Genomic DNA, 20,098 nt, shown 5'->3' on the forward strand with positions numbered 1-20,098 from the left:
AAATAATTATAGGGACTGAAGAGCTATTGGTCCCAAAGAACTTTCTCTATCTTTACTCCCTAATCTTCCCAAAAGTCCCACAAAGTTGCTATAAATCACAGCAGAAAGAAGACAAAGGGATCTCAGAAAATCTCTTTTTATTGGTGAGAAAACAGCTACAGCAGTCTCTCTTTCTGCATTCTATTTTTCTTTTTTAACGTTGCTTACTTTGTTTGTATAATTCTTTTGGATTTTAAAGTTTCATATATTTCCTTAGCTTTCCTTCCAGGAGTTTTGCTAATATGGATTTGCTCTATTCAAAATCTTAAAACCTTGTGTTTTGTTAATTTTTTGAAAATGCATAATAATGAAGTGATCATGAAGTTATATTAGATAAAAATTATCTAATGACTGACAAAAAGAAAATATTCAAAAAAGAAAATAGGTTTATCCTATTTAAGAATATATGAAATATTGATATTAAGACAAAAATGAATTTGAGCAAGTTAATTATATTTGTGCAAGAAATTAATGCAATTTTCATCCTACCTGAAATCACACGCTGTAGTAAATTCTGCTCCTCCACCCAATGCCCAACCTTGAACCAGCGCAACACTTATTAAAGGAAGTCTGTATATTGAAGAAAAAACTGATGTTACAATTTTTAATTTCAATATTCACTTACAAATGTTATTTTTAAAAAATCTTAAAATGCAGTGGAAACAAAATATTGCAGTCTTCATAAAAACAAACACACATCAAAGGATAGCAGAAGCTTGAACCTTTACATCATGAGAAGAAAAACAGTGTTTTTAATACTAAAGATACAGTAGTTCACAATAAATGCCATGTAAGTTCATCAAAATACCTCCTTGAATCATTACATATTTTTAGGCTATAGCCATATTGTAACTTACTCCCAAATAAATGGATGCTTTTGTCTAATTTATAGCTCCTGGAACTTATCAGCAGCAGTGGTTCTTCAGAATAATTCCATGTGATATCATCTTTGTCCATTTTTATTGGTATCAGGTTAAAAGTTGGAAAATCAAGGCTATATCCAAAGGTTCGAAATGTGTTACAGAAGATAGAGCTCCAAAACTGTGTTATGAAGGTTCCTTCAAAAATCAACTCATTGCTGCCTGAAATAATCCACATACTAATCCTATATAAAGGCATGATTTTGCGGTAAAAATAAATCTTTTACCTTTCCTGTTTGCAAAGACCCACTTTGCAGGGGTGTGTGAATACAAGGTAAATCTAAAAAGTTTTGCAAGTATGGAATTTTTGTAGGTTCTAACCTACAATGCAAAGGTGCAGGTCTAAACTAATTGAAAATTTCCTAATATACACCGCTCCCATGTAGAAAGAATTATTTTTAAAAAATAGTAACTTTTCAGATTTATGTAAGAAAAAGTCAAATGCAATAGGAAAAGGGAGGTGAACAGGGGTTAAGAAAATGAAGATACTATTTTAGAATAGTAATGTTATGATTCTATTACTCCCTCTAGACTCTCAGATACAATGAGTACCAAAAATACAGCAGTGCACAATTAATAACCTTGCTTAAATAAGAATTTCCTTAGTTTTCTTAATTTTAAATTTGTCTACATTTGGAATGTGAAAGTAGGAAACTAATCAGCCAAAACATGTCACAGTTTGTAACCTCAAACATACCTTGACAGGCCAACAAGAATTTTTCCTCTTTGCTTCTTTACCTAGGTACAAAGTCAATTCATCTTCCTCAGAAAGCTGTAAAAACTTTCCAATCCATAGTTCTTTCTCTCATCTCTGGATACAGACCACTTCACTACACATTCTACTAATTTGGAATGTTAGGTAACCTATATGTGTCACATATAGATCAGTGTCTTTATTATTCTGCTCTAACACCAGTATTTAACTTTCCTAATATCTACTCCTAAATACAGCTAGTTATATGAGCTCTTTAGGGGATATGTCTTAAATTCTTCTTATCTTTCATTTCTTTTATTTTTAAAATATATATGTATATACCTCATTAAATGATTATCCTTATATGTAATTAAATGATTATCCTCTATAGCACAAAAAATAGGACATCATTAGAATAGATGTAATTTAAAAATTAGCTATTATTTCTTAACTAGTACAAATAATGGAATAGTAAAAAGCTATTTTTGGTCTTTTAGAAATCATGTTTTAAAAAGAAGGATGCATTACCTCATAAATCTTGTTAAGGTGTTTTGCATGAACATGCATACGGCCATTCCATCCTTTAAATAAAAATAAGCAGAAACACAAAGGTATAATGCAAATATATTACATTAATTTTTTTTAATTATGTTTTTACAAAGTAATGAAGCCAAAAATATGTATTTTTTAAACAATGATGTTTCCATTTAAAACTCTTTGATGTTGTCTGAAATGCAAATAATGCTGTATTTGACTTTGTTGACATCCTAGGGCTCCTTGAGCTCAGCTTTGCATGAGGTATTAGCAAAGATGTAGGGATAAGTGACAGATCACATACTCTAGATCACTATGGAGTTCTACTCAGGGTAATGATGGGGGGAAAGGCGTAAGATATACCCATCTGTTATCCTTAAGACGATAAACTTATCAAAGAAGAAGGGAAAGAAGGGAAAAGTTATGTTAAGTTTTGGTTTCTTAAAAAAATGTTTCTAAGGCTTTATTTTGGTATTGCCACAATTTATAATTTTCTTAAACAAATTTCCTAAGAGTACTCCAAACTCATTGCCTTGTCTTTTTTTTAGCTCACATACCTTTCTTCAATCCAGTGTAATTTGGCCCTCTGCCTTATCCCAAAATCTCTCCTGAAAAGCTTTTAATAATCTCCTACTTGTCAAATTAAATGACTTTTCCTTATTCATCTTTTCTCTCTTCATAACACACAGTACTTTTCTTTAATCAGTTTCTTCATTCTCATATTTGCTCTCACATTCTAGTAACATTTTACACTCCAGATTCTCTTATTTCTTTGTTTGTTGTTTTCCAGTCTTCTTCCTTGGCTCTTCTTATCCAACTAATCCCCTAAATCCATGCAGTTTCAAAAATCCAATCCATGATTTACTCTCTTCTTTATTTATAATTTCTTTTTCTTTTTTTTTTTTTTTTGGAAGTCTCATCTACTTCCATATAAAGTGCTAAAATCTACTAGACATTTTCACATTCTGATAGCACCTCAAACTCAGCACAGCAAAACCAACTGAAAGTAAAACAACTGAGTTTGAATCCTAGTGCTGCCACTTAATAACAACATGAATTTGAGCAAGTCATGACTATGTAATTCAGTTTCCTCATCCATAAGAAATGAGAAATTTTTAAAACATTTGCACTATTTGACTTAAAGGATGTTTAGAAAGATGACAATATACCTAGAAACTCTGTAAAAGATTGCATAAGAGTTCTATGTTAGTGGAAAAAGTTAGTGTAAGAGTTCTGAGCTAGTGGTCAATAAGGCTCAGAATTTTGGTACTATGTTTGGCTTTCCTATTTCACAATTCTCTCACACTCAGTTATTTACCAAGTACTTCTCCTTGGATATTCCTTAGAAATATTTCGAATATTGATCCCTTCTTTTATATTTCCGCTGCTGTTGCATTAGTTCATACCTGTGTTACTCAAGCCTTGATAAGTACAATAAGATGGCTTTGCTTTCTCCCACCCAAGGACTAATCAGACCCGACACCGATTAACTTCCAAGATTGACAAGACTGGGTGCATTCAGGGTGGTATGGCCGGAGACAACAGCTTTGCTTCCTCACTGATTTCTGTATTTAATTTCTTTTTCCTCTTAAATATAATCTTCCATCCTGCTACCTAATAATCCTTCCTGTAGGATGATGATGTCTTATAGAATACAACCTGAATTTCTTGGCAAGACCACCTGATTCCAAACTATCTTATCAACTTTGACTACCATACCCCTCATCCAAGCATCCTAATTTCACCACACAAACTATTTGTCATCCCTCTAACACCTTACACTTATTGTGGCTCCTGTGTCTTTGCTTTCATCATTCCTACTAGTTGGAGTAGGCTGTCCTTCTCTTTACGTATTTCATGGAATGCCCAGATCATATATTTTTCCATCAAGATTTTCTAAATTTCACAATAACAATTTTCTCTTTTGTGTTTCCATAGTATTTTTACTTTTATGCCTTAATTATAGTACTTATAAATTGTGTTGTATGAATATGTGTTTAGATGCATTATCAGACACATCATCTTTACAAGACGGGGACTAGAGAACATAATAATAAGTTCTCAATAATTTTGCCAGAGATACAGAAATACAACAACTATCAAAGTATAAGTATTATAAAAAGTGCTTGAACAAACTGAGAAGAGTGTCAAAGAAGAAATTATTCATTTCAATTGGGATGGGGGTAGTTAGAGAGGCTTTAGAGAGGAGAAGGGAACGTGGCATTTGCTAGGTCTAGACAGTAAGTCCCTTGATGGTGATACTATGCCTTCTCCCTCCTCAGATGCTAGTAAAATGTTTTGCACATAGTGTTTGTTGAACTTAACAAAATTAGATGAATTTTAGATGGAGAACTATGTTGATTTATAAAACAAATGCAGTCAAGAAAAAGTAAAAGCCAATGTGGAAGGAATTTCCTAATCCAAAGCTGTTATCAGGAAGATCAGTGTAGCTCACAAAGTGATGAGAAAATTAACACAGGCACAAAGAGCTAAAAAGTTTTCAAAGTGAACTGGTTTATCCTCTGCTAAAAACCTTTCCAATAAAACCTGTTCTATTACCTACATCAAATAATTTTAATATGCATATTTGCTCTTGCTAGATTTAGATTACTTAAAATTCCCATGAAGTATATAGAATTGGTAGAAATAAAGGTAAAGCAAGTATTAGCCTGTGTACTACTATAATTTTCATTCAAAAGACAAAAGGCACACACTAAAAATGTCTATTAGAAGCCATATGAAATAAACGGTTAGAACAACAGTTTCTAAAGCCAGTCTGCCTAGGTTTGAATTTGGGCTCTAGCACTTTCTAATTAGTTTGACTTTGCCCAACCTGCTTAACCTCTCTGTCCTACAGTCTCTTATCTGCAAATTGTGCTAGTAGTAGTACCTATTTTATTAAGGGAGCTAGTAATGATTAAGCAAGTTACGGCACCAAATGAGGTTAGAACAGTGTCTGACATATAGTAAGAGAATAAAAGTTATCTATCATTATTATTAATATTACTAACAATACTGGCAATAGATAATGAGTATGTTTTGGTTTTAAGTGTATCATAAAACAGAAGTTTAAGCAGTATTGGCCAACATGCCCTAGAGATAAGAAAGATTTCATTAAATTTGTCCCCCAAAGTTATTAAACCCACAATGGTTAAATGCTCTGTCCTCTCACTGGGTTGAAGAAAGCAAACAAGCCAGTAAGAGATACCTGTGATAGAGTAAGCTGTGGGTGAGGAACCAATAAAAAGCTAGACCTGCTCTATGTATAAAAGCTGGAAGCTGAGAAGTACTAAAACAAGGTTTTGAAAGTTGCTGCAGACAGTGGTATTTTCATGCTATCTGGATGATACCTGAGATCCAACCCTACTCTTCTAGATCCTTCTCATAAAACAAGGACAAGAAGAACAATGCTCAGCCAAAATGCCAAAAGGAAGGATTAACATCATATTAAGCCATGTTTACAGTGGAAAAATGCCCAGCCTGTAGAAGTATCTTATTTAGAAACATAAATAAGCCTCTTTCTTGTTTATTATATGGATTTATTAATTTACTCAAAATACACGGAAAGGTTTAGAGAAAATTAAAATAGCTTGTCTTTTTTTTTTTTTATTTTTTTAGCTAGTGTATTGCTCTGTCACCCAGGCTGAAGTGCAGTGGCGTGATCTTGACTCACTACAACCTCCTCCTCCTGGGTTCAAGTGATTCTCCTGCCTCAGCCTCCTGAGTAGCTGGGATTACTGGCACCTGCCATCATGGCCAAGTAATTTTTGTATTTGTAGTAGAAACAGGTTTCACTATTTTAGCCAGGCTGGTCTCGAACTCCTGACCTCAGGTGATCTGTCCACCTCGGCCTCCTAAAGTGCTGAGATTACAGGTGTGAGCTACTGTGCTTGGCCGATTGTCTATAAATTAATCAGGGTATGGAACTGTACAATAGTAGTAGCAAATACAAGGAAGTTAGACAAGAACTTTGAGGTCACTGTAGAAATATAAGGAACAGAGATCTAAGGAACAATAGATTGGGAGAAAAGTAACAAGGAAAGTTAAGGGACAAAGGAGGAGACAGATTAAGAACAGAAAGGTTTCTAAATGCCACACTTTTCCTTGAGGCATTATACCCATCCATTGCAGACTAAGCAGGTTTTATTTCCCTACGTTCTAAAGCCTATAACTGCACTTTGATTACATATTCCCTCTGAAAGGAAACTTCTTGTAGCCTACAGGACATCTGTGGCATCAAATCCAAGTCTTAATATTTAAATATATTTTTTTCTATTTTATTCCTTTGTCTTTCCCATACATAACTTTTCAGCAGGGTTAATCTTTGTGTTATCCTAGTGGATCTCCTGGCCTCTACCATCTGAACCAAGAATTACCTGCCTAATAGGGACAGTTGGAGCTCTTTTCCTACACAATAAACAAAGCATACCAAGATGCGACCGACTTCTTATGGGATCAGTTACACTAAAAAAAAAAAAGTGGAATAATAGATAACAAATATAATAAAATGTTGATAGGCTTGACGCTCTTATGAGTACATGAGGGTTTCACTGTATTAGTCTCTGCTTTTACCCATATTTGGTAATTTATATTAATAAAAAGCTTTTGAAAACTGAACAAATAGCAAAAACATCAAAATAATTATATTTTTATGATAAAAAAGCCATTTAATAATCACTTCCAAGCATTTTATTACAATTAGAAGGAATTATAATCTAGTTGCCAAAATTGTCAAATATTTCAGTTATCTCATCATCCTCAGAAAGCAAATTCACCAAATTAAGTAGATGCTAGTGATGCATCTGTAACAACAAAGACACTGACAGACAAACTGTTTACAACTTAAAGTCATGGTAAGTTTCAGAATGTTTCAGCCATGAGGGGGAGATGCAATTATATATTGCAGCTGTAACTCATATATAACACATGTATGAGCCTCAAAAGTCCTGAGGTCATTTTAAATTTCAGCTTTACACAGATTTATAGTTCCTTCTCAAGTATATAGGAATATAGTTTATAGGAAACATCAGGAACTTTACATAAACTACTTCTAGTTCTTGTTAATTTTAATATCATAATGTGATAAACACACCCCATATGTATTATTGCAATTCTTGTATGTATTGTTACATACATACAATTCTTGCACGTACTGTTACAATTCTTAAAATTATCCATAAATATTCAAAGTGTTTATTTTTATGCTATATATTTCTTATACTGTGACTTCAGAGATTTCATAAAAGGATAATAAAGAATTCATCTACCTTATAAAATGCTTTAAATAGCCAGGTGTCAGGCTGGGTGCAGTGGCTCACGCCTGTAATCCTAGCACTTTGGAAGGCTAAGGAGGGTGGATCACCTGAGGTCAGGAGTTTTGAGACCAGCCTGGCCAAAATGGTGAAACCCCGTCTCTACTAAAAATACAAAAACTAGCCAGGTGTGGTGGCGGATGTCTGTAATCCCAGCTACTTGGGAGGCTGAGGCAGGAAAGTTGCTTGAACCCAGGAGGTGGAGATTGCAGTGAGCCGAGATCACACCACTGCACTCCAGCCTGAGTGACAGAGCCAGACTCTGTCTCAAAACAAACAAACAAAAAACCAGCCAGGCCTGGTGGTTCATGCCTGTAATCCTGGCACTTTGTTAGGTGGAGGAGGGCAGATCACTTGAGGTCAGGAGTTTGAGACCAGCCTGTCCAACATGGTAAAAACCTGTTTCTACTAAAAACACAAAAATTAGCTGGGCATAGTGGCCCATGCCTGTAATCCCAGCTACTTGGGAGGCTGAGGCAGGAGAATCACTTGAACCCGGGAGACGGAGGTTGCAGTGAGCTGAGATTGCTGCCACTGTACTCCAGTCTGGGCGACAGAGCAAGACTCTGTCTCAATAAAATAAAATGAGATCAATGTTTTAAATAAAATAAGAATCTGATCTGAGTTCTAAGCACACTCATTGTAAAGCAGATTCACAATTCCACATTTCCTTGATGAGACTGGCAGATGCATATAGCAACAAGTGACAAACACTTGCAGTAATACTACTCCTCAGCTGTTAATCAAGATTTACTTCAGGCGTTGAAAAGAGCAGATTACTTGGAGAATGTAGGTACTAGAAAGAATAAACTTTACTAAGTGATTCCTTATTTGAAGCTGGAATAAAAACTCTCTCCATGTTTTCCTGCATGACTTACGCCAGACCAATGATGTATATATACTACATATATATAATGATGTATATATAAAGCAATGAGCATGTTTCCACTTCCATCTTTAAATACAGAGAAAAAGAATAGTGGCTATATGATCTAAAGAGGCAGAAACAAACTTCTAACTAGAAGAAAATAAGAAAGTAAAATAACCCTTCATCTTACTAGAGATGTTTTCCTAACCAGCTTCTATCAAACCCACAAGAGTCTATTATATTATTCTGTCTTTAACAGTGTCTTTCATGAACTAAGGTGAACAGTGATACAACCATTCGAGAGATGAAAAATACATATATATAGGTTGAGCTATGAAAATCTGAAATCTAAACACTCCAAAATCGAAAATCTGAAATCTAAAAGCTCCAAAATCTAACTTTTTGAGTGCTGACATGATACCATAAGTGGAAAATTCCCAGCTGACCTCATGTACACAAACTTTGTTTCATGTAAAAAATTATTGAAAACACTGTATAAAATTACCTTTAGGCTGTGTGTTTAAGGTGTATATGAAATATAAGTGAATTTTTTGTTTAGAGTTGGGTTCCATTCCCAGGATATCTCATTATATATAGATATATACACATATGCAAATACTCCAAAATCTGAAAAAATGTAAAATCTGAAATACTTATAGTTCCAAGCATTTTGGATAAGGGATACTCAACCTGTATAATCGAATGACTTGCAGGTGACATAGCTAATAATTAGATCTTGGGGGAGAAAAATCTGTCTTTTCAAATTTCCAGATTAGTGCTATAACCATTCAGATACATCACAAATTTAAGTCTAGTGGGAGTGCTACAAATTATGCATCATCTCATTAATGAAAATGTTTATTAATCTCAAGATCTTTGAAATAAAAATAATAGCTACCTTTTTCAGATACAGCTCTAGTAGGCACTTTATATATATTATCTTGAATCCTCACAATAGCTCAGCGAAATATCTACAATAATCCTCATTTATAGATTAGGAAAATAAGATTTAGAAAGATTAAGTAACTTGCCTAATCACTTAGCCAGAAAGTATTGAAACCAGCTTTCAAATCCAAGTTTATCAAAGCCAGTGTTCTGATTATCTGAAAGATTCTTTCTCACATATGCAAATAATAATCATATACTACATACAGTGGTATGAGACTTGTATAATATCATGAAAACTTTATTACCCACCTACAGCCCACATCTATAATTAAATGGAAACAAATATTACTTACTTTTTTCCCTTTCTAATTTCATTTCCTTTCTTTTTTTCTCCTAGAAGATGTGGTAGAGGGGGAAGGAGCACTGAATTCATGAAAAACAGGTTCCTTGTAAGATTGATAAAGGAAGATGATAGCATTTTTACTCTATCAGGGTAATTCAAAAGCATATTTTTAAAGTTGTTACTACTTCTTGAACTTTACTATGTGCCAGAACTAGGTGCTTTATGTACATACCTCATGTAAAACTTCTTATGAGATGCTAAAGAGCTTCCACTTAAAAGCATTCAAATTCTTGCTGATTTTAAGGATGACCATCTTTGTTCATTGCTAATCTTCCTGTCCTTCATTTTTTTCAGCCCTTCACACTACTGCACCCTCATCTTTAAAAAGCGAAACAAATAAACAACAATAACAAAAGTACTAACTTCATATGACTGCTAAAGGAAAAGTGATGATATTGAATTTGATGTATCATCTTTGTTTTTTTTTTTTTTTTGAGACGGAGTCTTACTCTGTCGCCCAGGCTGGAGTGCAGTGGCGCGATCTCGGCTCACTACAAGCTCTGCCTCCTGGGTTCACACCATTCTCCTGCCTCAGCCTCCCAAGTAGCTGGGACTACAGGCGCCTGATACCACGCCCAGCTAATTTTTGTTTTTGTATTTTTGCAGAGACGGGGTTTCACTGTGTAGGCCAGGATGGTCTTGATCTCCTCACCTCGTGATCCGCCCACCTCGGCCTCCCAAAGTGCTGGGATTACAGGCATGAGCCACCGCACCTGGCTGATCTATCATCTTAATATTATTAATTTATATTACCTATTTAAAATGTTATAGTAGCTCCCTCTAGCTTACAAAGCACTTTAGAATAGCTAACTCAATCCTCAATAGATTTTAGTGAGATAGATTTTATATATCCCATGGAGCTAAGGCTAATTAGTTGAGTGGCAATGAGTAGCAGACCTATGTCTAAACCCAAGACGTCTCACTCTGCATTAAGAGCTTTTCTTGATCCTATTATAGTCACAGGTAGGCTCAACTAACCCAGGAATGTGCTATATCAATGTACTTGAAAAAAAGAAACACCTAACACCTAGATCTTAGTTTCTAACACCATCCTCTACCATTTTCCATAACCAGGACTCCTTGAAGAAATCACTCATTACATAATTGGAGCAGGGAAAATATAAGATTAACTTGGAGTATCTTATAATACTAGAAAGTAAGGGAATACTCAAAAAACAAAAGGATGTGTCAAAGGAAGACAGGACTTTGGGCCTTTGGTCTTTGGGCTCCCAATGGCCAAAGCTGGAACAATTTGAGCAACAAAATGAATAATGAATATAAAATAAATATCCATGAGTGCATATTGATATAAACAACTGAATAAATAAGTATATGAATAAATGGGGGAGAAGACCCAAATCCCCCTTACATAAGAATAATGGACATATATGTCCCCCCTCCAGGAGATGGAATTTATTTTCCCTTCCCCCTTGAGTGTAGACTAAACTTAGTGACTTGCTTCCAAGGAGTGGAGTATGGAAAGTAAATTTAAAATAGAGTAACCAGGCAAACACTACCTTGGCCAGGTGACCAAGGTTAACATCATTAGTGATAAGTCACCTTGACAGCATATTCCCTTGATGTGATGTGATGAAAATAGAAGCTTACCTCTGGTCTTTCTCTCAGAATCCCACAACCCCAGTCTAATATGAGAAAAACACCGAATTCCATTTGAAGGATATTCTGCAGAATATCTAACTAGTGCTCTTCAAAACTGCCAAGGTCATGAAAAACAAGGTAAGCCTGAGAAACTGTCATAGATAAGAGGAATCTGAAACATGACAGCTAAAGGTACTGTGGTATCCCGGATTTGATCCTGAAGCAGAAAAGAGGCACCAGTAGAAAAAGTACTGAAATATGAACGAAGTGTGGAGTTTCTTTTTTCTTTTTTTAACTACTTTGTTGAATTATCATTATCAGGTAAAAAGCTGTACATATTTAATGTATACAACTTGATGAGCCTGTGGACAAGTATACACCCATTAAACCATCACCACCATCAAGGCCCTAGACATATACACTACCTCCCAAAGTTTCCTCCCACCCCTTTTATTATTATTAATATTAATTTTGTGTGTATGTGTAACAAGAACACTCAACATCAATCCCTGCCCATCCCCACCACCAAGCCCCTGACAATCACCATTCCAGTCTTGGCTTCTCTGAATTTTACTTTTTTTTTTTTTTGACAGGGTCTCACTCTGTCACCCAGGCTGGAGTGCAGTGACACCAACATGGCTCAATGAAGCCTTAAGCTCCTGGACTCAAGCAGCCTTCCCACCTCAGCCTCCCAAGTAGCTGGGACTACAGGTATGTGCCAGCAAATCCAGCTAATTTTTTTATTTTTTTGTAGAGACAAGGACTGGCTATGTTGTCCAGGCTAGTGTTGAACTCCTGGTCAGTCAGGCAATCCTCCCATCTCAGCCTACCAAAGCACTCATATTATAGGTGTGAGCCACCACGCTAGGCAGAGTTTCACTATTTTAGATTCCATATATAAATGAAATCATACAGCAGAGTTTCATTAATAGTAAAGTACCAATGTTGGATGATATGGTTTGGCTCTGTGTCCCCCAACCAAATCTCATGTCAAATTGTAATTCCCAGTGTTGAAGGATGAAGGAGGGGCCTGGTGGGAGGTGACTGGATTGTGGGGGTGGATATCCCCCTTGCTGTTGTGATAGTGAATGAGTTCTCATGAGACCTTGTTGTTTAAAAATGTGTGGCACTTCCCCCCGCCCTCCGGCTCCACCATGGTAAGATGTGCTTGCTTCACCTTTCCTTTGCACCATAACTGTAAGTTTCCTGAGGCCTCCCAGGCATGCTTCCTATATAGCGTGCAGAGCTGTAAGTCAATAAAATGTCTTTTCTTCAAAAATTACCCAGTCTCAGGTAGATCTTCATAGCAGTGTGAGAACAGACTACTACATTGGTTCATTAGTAACAACAAATCTATGTACCACAGGAATATGAGACGTTAACAAAAGGGGAAACCGGATGCAGGGTGCATAGGAACTCTGTATTCCATGTGCAACTTTTCTGTAAATTTAAAATTATTCTAAACTTAAAAATATTTTTAAAAAAGAAATCAATTCACCTTAAAAATAAAGAGACAAAGTGGGGCATTTGAGGGGGCTGGAGCAACATTAACAGCAAGAGAGAGAGAGAATCCCTCCAAAATATCTAACACAACTGAGAGTGTTCTGCTAAACTAGAAATTATAGTAATTTCAAAGCTTTTAACAAGAGCCTTTTGCAGATATACTACTAATAAAACCTCAGAATCATTTGCTTGTTATCTTGTTCCTCCTATAATTCTAAAAAAGAAAACAAACCAAAATATCCCTATAATCCTTTGAAAGTTATTAAAGTCATCATAATAACCATTAGTAAAATATAAATGTCACAGTCATACATGTCTAATAAACATGTAGAATCTAATGCATAATTCATATAACACTTGCCTCTGGAGTTCCTAGTGATTTCACAGCATTCAGATCAGATCCTGAAGAGAAAGTATTTTTTGCCCCACGGACAATGAGGCCTTTCCCCTCTGTCCAATTTTCCAATTCAATTACTTTTTCCAGAAGTTGTAGCATCATAACACCTGCCAGAGATGGGAGGGGGAAATCACAAATATATGAAGGTGACTGGAAAAATAGAAATAATTTATAAATCATAAGGTGTCAAGCATACTCTTAGGTCCTATATTTTATAAATATTTACTGAATGTCTATCAAATGCCTACTGCACTGGCACTATGGAGTATATAGGAGAGATATATATGGCAGGCCCTGCATTGTAAGTGTAAATTTATTATGTGTCTCTCTCTCCATCTATCTTAAGAAATCACACAAATATATGATTATGTAGAAGAATAAGAATATACCATGCTGTCCTAAGAATAAGAAAATGATATGGTAATAAGAAAAAATTATTTCTTAGGGTAGAGACAAGACATAGACCTGACTTCTCAGCAATACATGTCTCAGTCAATAAAGCTTTATGGGTATAACATGACTGTGAGACTTATGATACATTGGACACACGGTATACAGAACAAAGTGCAATTCCTATACTACTGACATCAGAATAGGATGTTAGTTGAGGAAATGAGTAATAAATACCATCTTTCTCTATGGTTAACAAACTGTCCTCTGAGGGGCTTGAGGCATACGATGGAAGTTCTTCACAGGCCTACCAACCATTAATTCTATGATTTATAGATTGTTACCTTGATATCACTCCAAAGTTCTATTAGAGCTTCTTTATAATAGACAAATTTAACACAGGAACAGCTGGGACTGGCATTTTAAGATCTAATCAATAACTTTTAGATATGCTTATCTTTGGTGATCTTCCAAGTTCATACAGTTCACGGTTTTCAACATGACTAGTTTTATTTTCCTCTGCCTAGGCAATGCTTTTAGAAGCCAATGTATAAAGATCATAACAGAGGGTTAAAAACTGGCAAAAAATTAGTACCACAAGGTTCCAAAACATGGCCCCATTAAATTATGTACACTTCTTTGGAATATAAATCCCACAATGTCAAAAACTTATTTTCTTTGCCATTTTCTGAAGTAACCAGGAGTGAGGTGGTTCCACAATAAATGTTATATTAATGGTACTAACTCACAAATGTCTAACGTAGCTATTCTTTCTTATGGCTAATTATGACCTACAGTCATGCATCAACAATATATCACATATACTATGGTGGTTCCAAGATTAAAACAGAGCTAAAACATTCCTATCACCTAGTAACCATCATAGTCATTGTAATGTAGTACAACGCATTATTCACATGTTTGTATTACAGCTGCCTATAGTATTCGGGAAGTAACACACTGAATAGGTTTGTAGCCTAGGAGCAGCAAGCTATTTCATATGGTATAGGTATGTAATAGGTTATGGGTGTAAGTACACCCTATAATGTTCACACAATGACAAAATCACCTAACGTATTTCTTAGAATGTATCCCCATCACAAAGCAACAAATGACTGCATTTAAAACTGTAACCCTTTCCAAGGATGTCCTAGATGCTTCAGAAATATCATTCTTTTGTTTCAAGTGATTTACAGTCTAGTAAGGGAAAGAAGAAACCCACACTTTTAGTATAAGAATAAATCTGTATAGGTTAATATGCATCTTTAATCATTCATAATATTTAAGCTTCTTAAAAACAGATCAGGTGCGGTGGCTCACACCTGTAATCACAGCACTTTGGAGGTGGAGGCAGGTGGATCATGAGGTCAGGAGATCGAGACCATCCTGGCTAACATGGTGAAACCCCATCTCTACCAAAAATATTAAAAAACTAGCCAGGCGTGGTGGCAGGCACCTGTAGTCCCAGCTACTTGGGAGGCTGAGGCAGAAGAATGGCATGAACCTGGGAGGCAGAGCTAGCAGTGAGCCGAGATCGCACCACTGCACTCCAGGCTGGGTGACAGAGCCAGACTCCGTCTCAAAAATAAATAAATAAATAAAATAAAAATAGTTAAATAAATAAACAATGCTGGCCTTTGTTTTAAAACCTTTCCTATGGTGCTGATTTTTTTTAACCCTTTCCTACGATGCTGAAACGCTGGCTATGAGAATAAGAAAAATCCATACCAGTAGTTTACTATTAAACTAATCTTTTCAACTTTGCAAAGTAAACCTCAAAAGATGGAAGAGACCTTAAAGAATATCTAACTGAATGATTTTTAAACAAGGGCCCTGAGTGCTCATTCATCCTGTCTCAATCCAACTTCACCAAATATCATTACCCAAATCAAAGCACGACTCCTTTTATTAGTTTTATATATTATGTATCAAAATAATATTTGTTTCTAATTGAATGAAAAATTATTTGTAACTTTTCAGAAACAAATCATCACTATTGATCCAAATTTAACCTTCTAGAGAAATTTTACCTTTCAATTTCTATTTTTCCTGGACTAATATTAAATTGGTTTTTACTCCCTAAACCAACAGAACATATAGAACTACAGAGTCTCATAAGGTAGTCAATAGTCACCTGTATATATTGAGCACTTGATATGTGGCTAGTCCAAATTGAGATGTGTCATAAGTATAAAATAAATATCAGATTTCAGAGACTTAGTGTGAAAATAAAAAGAAAAATACCTCATAATTATTAGATTAGTGACATATTGAAAAAATACTTTGGATATACTGAGTTATAAGTGAATTGTTAAAATTAATTTTACCTTTTTTTTTTTTTTAAACTATGGCGACTAGAATATTTAAAATTGCACATGTGGCTCACCTTTGTTTCTTATATTATGTTTCCATTGGTCAGCAATGGTACAGAGAAATCTCTCTGAATTCTGATAAGTGGAAAGAAAAGTCATCTTGGGTTTAAAGACTCACCACTGGTAATTTACAAAAAGTTTACAGACTATTGAATTATGTCTATAGTACGACTGTATATAAAGTAGATATATGAAAATTTTGTGAGATTTTCTAAGCCCCAAATTTCAAATGCTACTAAAGATTATAATCATGAAGTGCATAACTGAAAAGGGGAGATTAGTAAAATCAACTTGAAAATAGGAGTGGTGAATATTCAACAAGGCTACTCATTAGCTCTTGCATAACATAGTTGTAGCATAATTCAAATTTGAGCTTCAGCAAAAATTACAAAGTACCACATGTCCTGCATCTTCAGTTCTCTTAAATATAAAATTCTTATATGCTAAGAGGGTGACTAGAAAATAGAAGGCATTCACTAGCATCTAAGAGTTAGGGAAGAGTCCACAGCTAGACAAGTGCCGTTTTTCTTCTGTAACCATTGAATTAAAAGGTTAAAAACTAACACTGATTTTATCTCAATTCATAGAAAAAAATTAAGCTAAATAATTCTTTTCATTAACAGGCTTTTCTCTTTAGTTTCAGGAACTCTTTGAAACCTCTTCCTCCTTGTTTCCTAGAAGAATTAGCTGAGAACAAAGAAGTTATTAAACAGTTAATGAATTTCAATGGAAAATATAATCAAGATTAATTTAGGTTTCCTTTTTATTATTATCTGTATTAATGAATTTTCTGAAAGCATTCAAATATCCATAATTATTAAAAATTACTTAAAGTGTTTCTGGTTCATATTACAGAGTTGTTGTTTTTGTTATTTTTTTCATGTTCTACCAAGAGTACCAGGACTTTAAAACATTCTGTCACCAGAGCAAGGATAAAAAAATATGTGATAACGGGTTAGATTTAGTGTCATTCTTCAGGAATAAAAAGATCCCTAATACCTGAGAAGGCATTCATTTTACTTGGATTGTTCAGGGTAAGAATGCCAATGCCACTGTCTTCTTTCTGAAGGTCAATGGATCCACCAGGAAACTGCTGAAGTTTTTTTTTCACTTCTTCCTCATAAAATCCATGGGATGTACTATAAAGTGACAATCCTGTTTGATGTAGCAATTTTGTCCTTCCAGACAGAGAGGATGTCTTCAAAAGACTTTTTGCCATTTCTGGAAAAGAGAAATAAGTATGCAGTAGTACAGATGAATAGGCACTCATTATGTGTTAATAGGCTGTAGTAATGGACCCTTCTGTGGAACTGGGAATACTTCCCATTTCTTTCTTTCTCTTTTTTTTGAGACAGAGTTTCACCCTGTTGCCCAGGCTGGAGTATAGTGGAGCTCTCTCAGCTCACTGCAACCTCTGCCTCCTGGCTTCAAATGATTATCATATCTCAGCCTCCTAATTACCTGAGACTACAGGTGCCCACGACCATGCCAGGCTAATGTTTGTATTTTTAGTAGAGGCAGGATTTCACCATGCTGGCCAGGCCAGTCTCGAACTCCTGACCTCAAATGATCCACCCACCTTGACCTCCCAAAGTGCTTGGGATTATAGGCGTCAGCTGCCCCGCCTGCCGCCCCGCCTGGCCACTTCCCCATTTCTAAAAGCACTCTTTCAGGAAATGATCAGTACAGAATTCCTTTCATTTTTCCCGCCTTCTCAAACCAAATAATTCACAAAGCATATCATTTCAGTATATATCACTGAGAGACAATGGCATAATTTCAGTATATTTACTGTGTTCTAATACAATAGGAAAGCTTAGAAAAAATGCTGCTCTGTATTTTGCACCATCTCCTGCCTCCAGGTAGTCTTTTGCATCACATGCTTCTTCATTCTCCAACTCTTAACTTTTTCAAAATCTAAGAATAAATAGAGTCCAAGTGTCCCTTTGGAAACAGCCTCTATGCAGAAATGCTACAAGAGCAATCCCACTCTCTAACAGAAATTTTATTCTTAACATTATTCTTACTTTCTGCAAAGCTTTCAGGCAAAAGGCTGGAAAGGGTCCTAAGAAAAATGGGGAGGGAAATACAAATGTCTGTGTGGTTTTTCTGTTCCCCAAGCTTCTGTCACTCTTCTCCTCTTATTCTTTCACCTCCTGAGTAATCTCTTCTCTGCCCATAAGCTTTTCTTGCCCTACTTAAACATTATTGTTGATACAAGACTACATTCAGAAAAGGATACAAAATATAAGTTACAGTTCAATGAATTTTCACAAGGTGAATGCATTCTAGTAAATAGCACCCAAATCAAGAAACAGAACATAACCTGAACTTCACAAGATTCTCTGTGTCGCCTTTCGGTCAAAACCCCTCAAGTAGGCCGGGCGCGGTGGCTCATGCCTGTAATCCCAACACTTTGGGAGTCCGAGGCTGGTGGATCACGAGGTCAAGAGATCAAGCTCATCCTGACTAACACGGTGAAACCCCATCTCTACTAAAAATACAAAAAATTAGCTGGGCGTGGTGGTGGGCACCTGTAGTCCCAGCTACTTGGAGGCTGAGGCAGGAGAATGGCGTGAACCCGGGAGGTGGAGCTTGCAGTGAGCCGAGATCGCACCACTGCACTACAGCCTGGGCGACAGAGCAAGACTCCTTCTCAAAAAAACAAAAACAAAAACAAAAAAACCCTCAAGTAAAAGTAACTTCTTGACTTCTAATATACAAGACTACTTTTGAACTTTATATAAATTGAATATTATATATTGTGTGTCTGGTTTCAATTTTATTAACATCCATTAGTGTTATGTGTAATCAGAGTCTAAATAGCCCATTCTTCTCATTGCTGTATTCTATTTGTGAACACAAAATATCTGAGACAGGTCTCATCGCAACCAATTCAGAAAGTTTATTTTGCGGAGGTTAAGAATGCGCCCAAGACACAGACTCAGGAGGTTCTCACCATACATGCCCAAGGTGGTCAGGGTACGACTTACTTTTATACATTTTGAGGAGACATGGGACATCAATCAATATGTGTAAGATGTACACTGGTTCTGACCGAGCTAAGACAGGACAACTCTAAACTTCTAGGGGGCAGGGTGGTGGTGGGGAGGGGACAGGAGGTAGATGTAGGCGAGGTCTTCCAGGTCATAGGTAGATAACAGACAAAAGGTTGCATTCTTTTGAGTACCTGATCAGCCTTCTACTGAATACACAGTTTAGTCTGGCTCAGTGAATCTGCATTTTCACATAAACAATAGGGCAGAGGAAGTAATCAGATGTGCATTTGTCTGAGGTTAGCAGAGGGATGACTTCCTTTTTGCAGGCAGGTGAGGGGTGTTTGAGCCAGTCTCTCCTTTGTCGCCCAGGCTGTATTGCAGTGGCACCATCTCCACTCACTGAAACCTCAGCTTCCCAGGTTGAAGCGATTCTCATGCCTCAGCCTCTCGAGTAGCTTGGACTACAGGCATGTGGCAATATGCCCAGCTAATTTTTCTATTTTTTGTAGAGACAGAGTTTCGCCATGTTGGACAGGCTGATCTCCAGTTCCTGGCCTCAAGTGATCTGCCCACCTTGGCCTCCCAAAGTGCTGGAATTACAGGTGTGAGCCACCACGCCCAGCCCAGAGGGATGGCTTTCTGTCCAGCACCTATGAACATAAGCTATCTGTTTAAATGTCAGAGTGAAATTCAACAGAAGTTAGTTTTAGGGTAAAGATTGTGAGGATCACAAGGAATTTCCTTGTGGGCAAATTGTGAAGGAGGTATGTAGCTGTTATCTTTTCAGCCATCTTATTTAGGAATAATATAGGAGTAAGGTTTGCCTGATGTAGTTCCCAGCTTGACTTTTCCCTTGGCTTAGTGATTTTGGGGTCCTGAGGTCTATTTTCCTTTCACATAGTATATAAATATACCACAGTTTATCTATTCTAATCTTAATAGACATTTGAATTATTTCTAGCTTTTGGCATGACTATAGAGTAGTTATTCTGAGGTACATACTTTGTGTCACTAGTGGCTACAGTACTGAATACATAAAGGGTACTTAGTAGATAATTAGGGAGAATGTAGGCAAGTAAAAAAAATAACTCATCAGGCAGTCAAAAGGAATGCCACAAACTTGTTTTATAGCTTTAAAAATGTATCTACTATGTGAGTTATAAAATGGTATCAAAAACTG

The 20,098-nt window shown here is 36.0% G+C and overlaps 1 protein-coding gene across 7 annotated transcripts in view; it reads right to left on the reverse strand.

Annotated features, from left to right (window-relative positions):
• The window catches only part of LOC105465575 (ethylmalonyl-CoA decarboxylase 1), a 54,361-nt gene that overhangs the window by 25,801 nt on the left and 8,462 nt on the right, over positions 1-20,098 (reverse strand). For 5 of the 7 annotated variants that reach the window (XM_071096413.1, XM_071096414.1, XM_071096415.1 and 2 more), the window contains 4 exons: positions 16,919-17,140; positions 13,122-13,264; positions 2,182-2,234; positions 529-609 (listed from right to left, as the gene is read on the reverse strand). In XM_071096413.1, coding sequence (XP_070952514.1) covers positions 529-609; positions 2,182-2,234; positions 13,122-13,264; positions 16,919-17,138 — 497 coding nt within the window. In that variant the 5' untranslated portion in view covers positions 17,139-17,140. The remainder of the gene's footprint in view (positions 1-528; positions 610-2,181; positions 2,235-13,121; positions 13,265-16,918; positions 17,141-20,098) is intronic. The other 2 variants (XM_011714052.2, XM_011714053.3) reach the window with 1 other exon arrangement.

The sequence above is a fragment of the Macaca nemestrina genome, chromosome 5 (genome assembly GCF_043159975.1).
Source record: "Macaca nemestrina isolate mMacNem1 chromosome 5, mMacNem.hap1, whole genome shotgun sequence".
Classification (NCBI taxonomy): Eukaryota; Metazoa; Chordata; class Mammalia; order Primates; family Cercopithecidae; genus Macaca; species Macaca nemestrina.